Source organism: Protomyctophum parallelum (assembly GCF_964188405.1).
Source record: "Protomyctophum parallelum genome assembly, chromosome: 14".
Taxonomy (NCBI): domain Eukaryota; kingdom Metazoa; phylum Chordata; class Actinopteri; order Myctophiformes; family Myctophidae; genus Protomyctophum; species Protomyctophum parallelum.
Genome location: NC_139709.1, coordinates 7,854,521 through 7,864,133, shown reverse-complemented (window position 1 = coordinate 7,864,133; position 9,613 = coordinate 7,854,521). Strand labels below are relative to the sequence as shown.

At 43.6% G+C, this 9,613-nt stretch overlaps 1 protein-coding gene across 1 annotated transcript; it reads left to right on the top strand.

Moving 5' to 3' along the window:
- Nucleotides 1-615: 615 nt before the first annotated feature.
- Nucleotides 616-7,393, top strand: ttpa (tocopherol (alpha) transfer protein; the record flags this gene model as incomplete). The annotated part of the gene is made up of 5 exons (XM_083781720.1): nucleotides 616-888; nucleotides 1,636-1,789; nucleotides 4,706-4,899; nucleotides 6,168-6,278; nucleotides 6,845-7,393. The coding sequence occupies 5 exons, from the start codon at nucleotides 616-618 to the stop codon at nucleotides 7,391-7,393; spliced, it is 1,281 nt and encodes a 426-aa protein (XP_083637846.1).
- Between the last annotated feature and the right edge of the window lie 2,220 nt (nucleotides 7,394-9,613).

The following is a 9,613-nucleotide window of genomic DNA, read 5'->3' as shown; positions in this document are numbered from 1 at the left end:
CAATGATATATTGAGATTAATAGCGCATTGGAGTAACAAAGTATTTTTTTCCCGGGAAACAAAATCCCCTTTTGGCCAAAAAGTACCGTTTATACGTGTGGTGGGGGGCTCAGACTCAGAGTGCTCCCACTAAGGAAAAGTAGGCTTTCTAATGACACAACCCGTCTTTGTTTTGGTGAGTAGCTAAAGACGAGAGGCTGGTCTGCATTCATGCGAGCCCCGGAAGTTGTCATGTAACATAGCTCTAAATGAAACGCATTAAAGCTATGGCCCAGAGCTAATCTGCACACCTTACACAGCCCTGTCTAGAGTAAATACCTGTGTGATTTTATTCAGGGCTTTAAAAATCTAAATGTGGCCGAGATCACTGCAAAAATTAACCAATGCAGATGAATATTGAATAACAATATGGTAATATTAGAAGTAATTCTGCTATGCTTAGGGGTTGGCTTGGCTGTCTATTGGGTTATTTATTAATGATACACATTACACAACGAGAGAGAGCGACTAGCGCTCCTTTTTTTGTCTCTAGACCTAGCCTACTATACCGCCCCCTTTCTCTTTAAAGTTTGCTCTGGGTTACAGTATAACTTCGACCCTGTTTATGCCACGATTATGAAATACAAGGTGATGATCGGCACAGCAGCAGCCGTCATGAGCGTTAGCGCTACCGAGCAGGCGGCCGGGGAGAATGACAGACGCCCGTCGGGAATCTCCGAACTGAACGAGTTACCGCTGGACTCCAGCCTGGTCAGACCGCATGTGGCCCGGATGAGACAGGCGGCGCAGGCGGAGCTGCAGGCGGAGGACAACACGCCGGACTTCTCGGACCAATTCCTGGTCAAGTTTCTGCGGGCTAGAGACTTTGACGCAGAGCCGGCGTTAAAGGTGATCTGGACTGGATCTCATACATCACATCACACGGACTGACACGGCTACAAAAACATGTTTCACGCTCGGCCGCTTTATTGGTTTTAAATAATAATACGAGCTGCAGCCTGCAGCGAGACATACTTGGGGACTGTGCCAAGTCTGTATAAAAGGGGGGCAGCCAACATTCAGTGTGTCACTGAGTTTTTCTTTCTGCAGCAATGTAGGTCGTAATTAACAGTTTGCCTGAATTGTTTCTTGACCCACTTGTTCTACAGAGCAAATAAACTCTCAACAACTTCATTCACCCACACAACAACAAAAAGCACAACACTATTAATTATTTAATATACATAACATATTTTTTAAATGTATGTTTTATATATTTTTGTACAAAACATTGCTTGGCAAGGAGTTGCAATTATTTATCAAACCATCCTAGCACATTAGATCTGTAGGCCTATGTAGATATAATTTCTTTTTTTCACCACATAAATGTTTAATCTTTCTTATGGATCTATTAAAAAAAAAGGTTAAAGTTATTCATATCAACCTGTTAACCAATAACCAGGAGGAGACAACTAAATGACTGGCTGACACTGACTGAGTCTACTGATTATTGACTATTGACAGTGTGTAAGTTAGTGGATAACGTCTGACATTAGAGCCATGTATCAGAGGTCCAGAGCCAAGGCTATTTATGCCTCCGTCTCAGTCCGTCCGTCCATCTATCCATCTGCATGAATCTCCACCTCTTCTCTCCAGCTGTTACTAAACTACCAGCGGTGGCGCAGACAGAGTCCAGAGATCAGCACCAGCCTGTCTCCAACTTCAGTTCTTGGTCTCCTAAACAACGGTTACCACGCGGTGCTGCCCCGGAGGGACCACGGCGGCAGCAGGGTGCTGGTGTACCGGATCGGTGAGTCGGTGTAGTAGTGTGTGTCCTGTGGATCAGATCAGATTACTGTCTGTCGCCCTAATCTCCAATACGTGGCACAGATGGTGGTGTGATCTTAATGGACGACCATCTCTAAAAGGCCTAGTTTAGAGGTCTCCATATAACCTTGGGGTGGTGGGTGAGGATCCGTCGAGCCGCAGGCACGGACAACATTATGCCAACATACAGCACACCACATTCGAGTTAGAGTTTAATACACACATAGCTCCCCTATTGCTTGACAATACTCTTTTGCAAGACAAGTTCCATGGAATAAATCCAAGGCATGACAGAATGTCAAAGTAAGTTAAAGTTCTCACTTGAAGAAATGGGGGGGGGGGGGGGGGGGATGTTATTTTGTGTTTCATTTGTTGAAACATTTTTATTTTTTACTAGTATTCATTATTCAGTTAGACTGAATATAGGCCAAAGTGCTGTTCTGTGTTGTTCCATGAGTCACCTTTGTCCACAATGGACATGGTCCAATAATTGCTTGGTGGTGATAAGAAATGACCACAGATAGGCTACAGAAGTCGTAAATAGTCAGTCAACCATCAATAGACAAACCACACTGATTCTGACTGTATCGTGCAAACAATAGAATGTCCCCACTGGGGATCAATCAGGTTTTATCATGTCCTTGCTATCCTACCTTTTTAATAAATGAGCTGCACTTTTGAGCAAATAAAAGCCACAAGAAGGGAGGCAGCCGGTTCTGATTGACTATAGTTTTGCATACAGTAGATTCTCCAAGTGTCGCTAGCTCTCAGTTGCAGTTAATATGTTCCAGCCGTCAGCACTATTTTCATGGTCACTGTGGATACGTTTCTTGTTTCCGGTGTAATTCATCCATGATATGTCATACTGTATGGCTTCATGATATGTTCTGACAGTCTCTGGATATTATAGAAACAACATGCCACTTCATGCTGGCTTGGTGTTTATTTGTTATGAGTAAGCTTGTGACTATGATGATACCTACTGTAGGTTATGGACTTGTGTTGGAATGCAGAAGTAATGTAATGTAGCAATTTGCTTCTGTCTTGGACGCACTCAAGTGTCTCTGACTTCATTTACCGCAACTTCCTGATTGAGCCAGAGATCTAATCAAGCCACATCATAATGGACAAACAGGATTTTTCTTTATAATTGACCATAAACATCCAGGCAGCTATTATGAAGGTTATACCCCCTTTGCTTTCATTATACTGTCTTAGTCTCAGTTACTCCTTTATCTCAGCAGTTATTTGTTGATTGATCAGATTATCTGTCTTATAGTTTCTATCATAAGTCCTCAAGCCAGACAACTCTTCCACAATCTTCAAATGCCTAAAGAGAGTCTATTAATAATAATATATAATGAAAGCTCAGATTTATATAGTGCTTTTCAAAAGTGCCCAATGTCGCTTTACATAAAGAAAAGGAAGGAACTAACTTTGTGAAGAAAAAAACCATATGAAGAAAGCTTAAGCATGGATTGTTGAGACATCTTAACGTATTACCGGTAACTAGACCTCAGCTGGGAAAAGCTATCTTGAAGCGGTGTGCTTTGAGGGAGGTTTTGAAGGAGGGGAGGGAGAGGGGAATACGAGACTGCTCGCCCCTTTTGTTTTGTTCAAAGTTGGCAAAGGGGCGAGATGACCTGTTACCGGAGAGGGCATGTTTTATATGGTTGGGGAGTCGGGGACCGGGAGTGCATTCCAGAGGGAGGGGGCAGCAACAGAAAAAAAGCCCAGTCCCCCCAGGTACAGGTACGGTTCTACTCGGACTTGGCCGACCTCCAGGAGTTTGGCTTCACCTGATGTGGAACAGGAGGGGATATGATGTGTAATGACCTTCCCCACCAAACAGACTTGTTCAGACTACATCCAAACGTCCAAGACTACTTCAAACTGTCACACATTGCAAACATGACTAGAAGTCCACTCTACAGTGTAATATTTAGCCCTCATCACTAACTTCCACATGGCTATCGACGGCTTCCGACCGAATATGCTCGCCTCGGTTCTTCATCAACGGGTTACGACCAGTCGGCACAGCGATATCGACGGGAGCTTGGCGACAGCCGACTCATTCAGACACTTTCCAACTGCTTCTGCGGCCGACCGCCGGTGCGGTCTGGAGCTACCTTTAGAGAAGATCAGAGAGGTAGGGGGAGACAGATTATTGAGTGCCTTGTAGGTGGTGAACAGGATTTTGTAGTGGATTGATAGGAGCCAGTGTAGATCGTGGAGGATGGGTGTAATATGGTCTCTGGAGGAGTATAGTCTGTATAACTACACCTTGTAAAAGTCTCAAACAGGAAGATGTCGTCTGCTATTCAGACCTGCAGGGTATTCGACCAGTTAGCGTTCACGAAAATGTGATTTAAAACTAACTTTCTTAATTGCATTTTCTCCTAAGCAGCAAGCTAGACAGGCTTTGACTAATTTGATATCCAGTAGGACTTATTTAATATTTGTGCGACTGCAAAGTGAAAGGGAAATGGGCGGTTATTTTCTTAGCATTTTCAGTGCTTCCATTGTATAGACTGTTAGCCTTCCATCCATTGTACAGACTGTCCACAGATAATATTTATCTGTGTGTGTGTGTGTGTGTGTGTGTGTGTGTGTGTGTGTGTGTGTGTGTGTGTGTGTGTGTGTGTGTGTGTGTGTGTGTGTGTGTGTGTGTGTGTGTGTGTGTGTGTGTGTGTGTGTGTGTGTGTGTGTGTGTGTGTGTGTGTGTGTGTGTGTGTGTGTGTGTGTGTGTGTGTGTGTGTGTGTGTGTGTGTGTGTGTGTGTGTGTGTGTGTGTGTGTGTGTGTGTGTGCGTGCGTGCGTGCGTGCGTGTGTGTGTGTGTGTGTGTGTGTGTGTGTGTGTGTGCGTGCGTGCGTGTGAACGTGCGTGCGTGTCTCTATAGGTAAGTGGAACCCCAAAGAGTGGTCAGCCTTCCAGGTGTTCAGCATCAGCATGATGACATCAGAGCTCATCTCCAGGGAGGCAGAGACCCAGAGGCGGGGCCTAAAGGTCATATTTGACCTGGAGGGGTGGAGCTTCAGTCACGCCATCCAGTTTAACCCCTCCCTCGCCAGGAAGATATCCTCTGTGCTCATGGTAACGCTACTAACCATAGTGTACTATTGACTACGGCGCCACACGTGGGCAACTGGCGGGCCGGGGGCCGCATACGGCCCCCACCTTCACTTAATGCGGCCCGTAGTATAATTTCGGAAAACTGATATAATATTGATTTCAGCTGTTAGTTTCTAAGATGCAAATATGACTTGCTTTGCAAACATGACTCGCTTTAATTACTTTAGTCTAAATTAGTAGCTTAATGGGTAGTATTAAAATGTTGTCTTTTTTAGGTTTTATAAATAGCTCAAAATGTATCGCAGTTCGATGCGTTTTGAGCTTGTAGAGCTGCTATTTTTCCTACGACAGTAGGCATATTTTACGCAGCGCAAAGATGTCCCGTTACCGTGGATAGACGTGGTCGAATGAGGAGACCGAAGCCCTGAAAATGATGAAATGAAATGATCCAGTCCCAGACGGCACGACACATGCACGTTATGAGTAGAATTTTATCACCATAGATTTAACTGTGTAGGGCTATTTATGAATGGAACACATTGATAAAGGGTCCCCGCTGCTGCGTTTCCAATTGCTGCGGATGACAGTGTGAAGGCAAACCGCAGCAAATTAAATTATGCAAGATCCACGGAGTACCCGGCTAACTAACCAGAGTGTACTCATGTTATGGCGCGCTAACCAGCTGTGTATGATCACTAACTCCACATTTTTGTTACTTAGGAAATATGACGGTTTTTATACGGTATCTGTGTCTGTGGTAATTGATCGATGGACATGGACTGTTACAGGGGGGGCTGCCCGTTACATTAGTCTGACGGTAACGCAATAACCCAAAACGGTGCTTAGGTTAGGGTTAGTTATAATGCCTGGTGTCGAACCAACGGAACCTTGATACAACCCGTCAGGTGATTAGTTAGTTGGTGTAATGTGACTGTTTTAACACTTATTATCAACTGTCATCACACTTTGAAGATGTTTCAAAAATGTTCCAAAATAGCAGATGTATAAGCTCGCAGAGTGACACGAAGCGATGAGCTGTGGGCTTGTACGTCTGCTATTTTTGAAATGTCCAATGTAACACTCTGATGCTTCACAGATGCAACACAGACGGTTTTAGTGGGTTACGTTCTGAATTTAAGTGTGTTTGTGTGTGTGTGTGTGTGTGTGTGTGTGTGTGTGTGTGTGTGTGTGTGTGTGTGTGTGTGTGTGTGTGTGTGTGTGTGTGTGTGTGTGTGTGCGTGTGTGCGTGTGTGTGCGCGTGTGCGTGTGCGTGTGCGTGCTTTCTCCAGGACTCCTTCCCTCTGAAGGTGAGAGGGATCCACTTGATCAACGAGCCGATGTTCTTCCAGCCGGTCTTCGCCATGCTCCGCCCCTTCCTCTCAGACAAGATCAGATCCAGGGTCAGTGTGGGCTGTCAATCACTGATGATGTTCATCCAAGTACTGGTGGTACTAGTACCACCGGTACCACTGGTGGTAATATTACCGATGAGCAGCAGCATTATTGGCAAACACAAAACAATTCAAGGAATAAATTAAATTCCCCTCCTGTGTTAACTGCGCATAGCTGAATAGGATGGGGCAGGTCTACGCTCCTGTATTTTAACATTAGTTAGAGTTATTATTGATTGATTTGATTGATTGCAGTATTTATTATCAGTTTGCAGAATTACAGTACATTTCAAGCACAACTCAATACAAAAACTGTTAACTGTGAGTGGACGACACCATAAAGCATTGCACTTGTTTACAAGAGGGTCCACCGTTTTCAATTCATCATAACATTTAGAGACGTACAAATATACACTTCTATATAGCCAAAAACAGGAAATCATCATAAAAGAGGTCAAAACATATACAGTGAGGGGAAAAGGGGTGGGTTTCGAATGATTATGGTGGTACTTGGAGAAACAGATGTTTTCTGAGGTGGTACCCCTGCTCTAGATTCTGTGGCTCTCCCTCTATAGATCCATATGCATGGACGCGGCTTCGTTGACACACTGACAGATTACTTCGCCATGTCCCTCTTACCTCCGGAACTGGGCGGGGACGGCCCCGGCATCGTGGACACGTGTCGGGAGTGGACCAATCAGCTCCTTCAGTTCGAGAGTCTCCTGGAGCAGATCGCTGTGCACGCCACGGGCGACGTCGCCGAGTCTCCCAACCTGTTCCACCATCCCAACGACGCCACCGTCTCCTCCTCCAGTTCACCGTGCCATCCCAACGACACAAGCAAAGACGCCACAGTCTCCTCCCATAGTTCACTGTTACATCATCCCAACGAAACAAGCAAAGACGCCACAGTCTCCTCCCATAGTTCACTGTTACATCATCCCAACGAAACAAGCAGAGACGCCACAGTCTCCTCCCATAGTTCACTGTTGCATCATCCCAACGACACAAGCAAAGACGCCACAGTCCCCTCCCATAGTTCACTGTTACATCATCCCAACGACGCAAGCAGAGACGCCACAGTCTCCTCCCATAGTTCACAGATCCCAGTGTCTGATGGGTAGCTGGTGGTGGCCATGCACTTGTGCATATATACGGTAGCCTGAGCTAAAGTGTTAGGTTTATGGTCTATAGAGGGGGCGGGTCACGGCAGAGATTTGCACACGCCCTGATTGGATCTCACCGATCTGTCAGTCACCCCCGACTGACCAGAGAGGCCAATGCGTTCCTCCAGGCTTCCATTTTTTGCGCCGCCGCCAATGAAAGCCTGGTACCGAGGCTATACAGTAATGTAAGTTCTTTAGGCTGATGTTAACGCCACAGAATGGACTCACTCAACCACGCTTCACACAATATTTTGTCCTTAAGTGGTCTTGTGCACACACGGCTGTCATGTGGTGCAATGTTGTAGTGATCACACTGTAGAGAGAGGCTAGAAATGTACTGTGACGAGAAGAGAGGGGATCACATGAAAAACGTTTCACTCCCAAAGGACACAGCTGAATGAGCTGATGGTTGCAGTAACAGCCTGTCCTGTCCTGTCCTGTCCTGTCCTGTTTTCTCTGTCCTTACTCCATCCATCCATCCATCCAAACCTAACCATCCATCCAGCTATCTGTACTTTTACAGAAGCATAATCATATTTTTAACATAGCTATTGTTCCCGTTTGTGGCGGAGGATGTTCTTTTCTTTTCTTTTCTTTTCTTTTCTTTTCTTTTCTTTTCTTTTCTTTTCTTTTCTTTTCTTTTCTTTTCTTTTCTTTTCTTTTCTTTTCTTTTCTTCTTTTTTTACTCAGCAGTATTACTAGTTTTTGCACTTTTATGGAAAATTAAGAGATTTAATTGAAGATCATGTGCCTTTTTTAACTGAAATGTTTACAGGCGTATAGCTATGACCGTAGCTGTGTTCTAGTGTGCCTATTTCTATGCTGACGCTAGGATACAGCAAGGTTAGTCATCAGAAAGTATTAGCAAAGAATGTGTATATTTTGTATTAACAAATTGCTATTGTGAAGTTTGTATTGTCAAAGACAAGATGTCCACTTTTTTAACATGTTTTCTTTCTTCCATTTGGCATTAGTATGGATTCTGATTATATCTCTTGAGTAAACCTTTAAAACTTTAAATTAAAGTGAACAGAAAGTCAATAGATTTGTGAAGTTCTTTAATATCACAGGGCGAGACTATAACTGAAAATAAAATGAACTAAAAATCCCTGAATATATTTCACAGTGTATACTGTACACCAATGTCTTAATTGACCTTCATTTTACATAGACATATTGAATCTCACTAGTTAATCTGCTTTACTACATAATGACACTTTTTATTTCTCCCTCTCTCCATTGTTTATTCTTCACTCCTTGTATCTCTTCCTATAGACTAGATGGTATGCGCATGCTTAAAGTGAATGGCACATCGAGTGGCAAAGCAACATGCAAAGTGAGTTTAACATTGTTTAATGTTGTTTAATGCAATCAGATAGGACTTTTCTGTTTAGATGCATGGGCTGTCAAAGTAGTTTTTTGCCACTCAGTAGGCGTTCTTGCATGACTTCCGGGTTTGATGATGATCACACACGTACCCTCTATTGCTCAAACCTTGGTCAGTAGCCTGTCGTCTGCTCTGCCAGACCCTATCTGGTGCTGTTAATGTTTTCTACTCTGCAACACTCCATTAAAACCAACATGCCTTATTTTATAATGCATCGTACGACGCTGTCATGCCATGAAAATAGCCTATCTTGTAGATTAACTATTTTTGATCATTTTCACCTGGTGCCCAAATATACAGCCACTCTGGGTTGAAAGTGAGAGCTATACAGTATGTCTACCTTTCAATGCTTATAAAGACATTGTAGTTCTTCATTCAACTAGCTTAACGTACTTTAGAACCATCACTATGTTGTAATGTAAGGACAGTAGGACACATGGGACTGGGGACTCATGTCTATCATTGCTTAATGTAATCAACAGAAGCATTTATTGTCATTTGGTACACACGACATTACTGATTCTAGTGCAACACACAACCTTTGTCCCTGTTTGCTATATATACCAAAGAAGAAATATGCCTTAAAATATACAGTATGTATAATACCCTCAACAAAGAGTGCAACATATTTTAAAATCACCTTTTGATTTGTATCATGTTAAAGGACAGCAGAAGAGTATTTAGTTTTATATTCCTTCATTGCTAAAAACTACAATAATGTCTAGCTCATTTGACTCCAGTTATATAGGGTCAATGAAGGCTACCCTTTGCATGTCTCTGACCAGCTGATT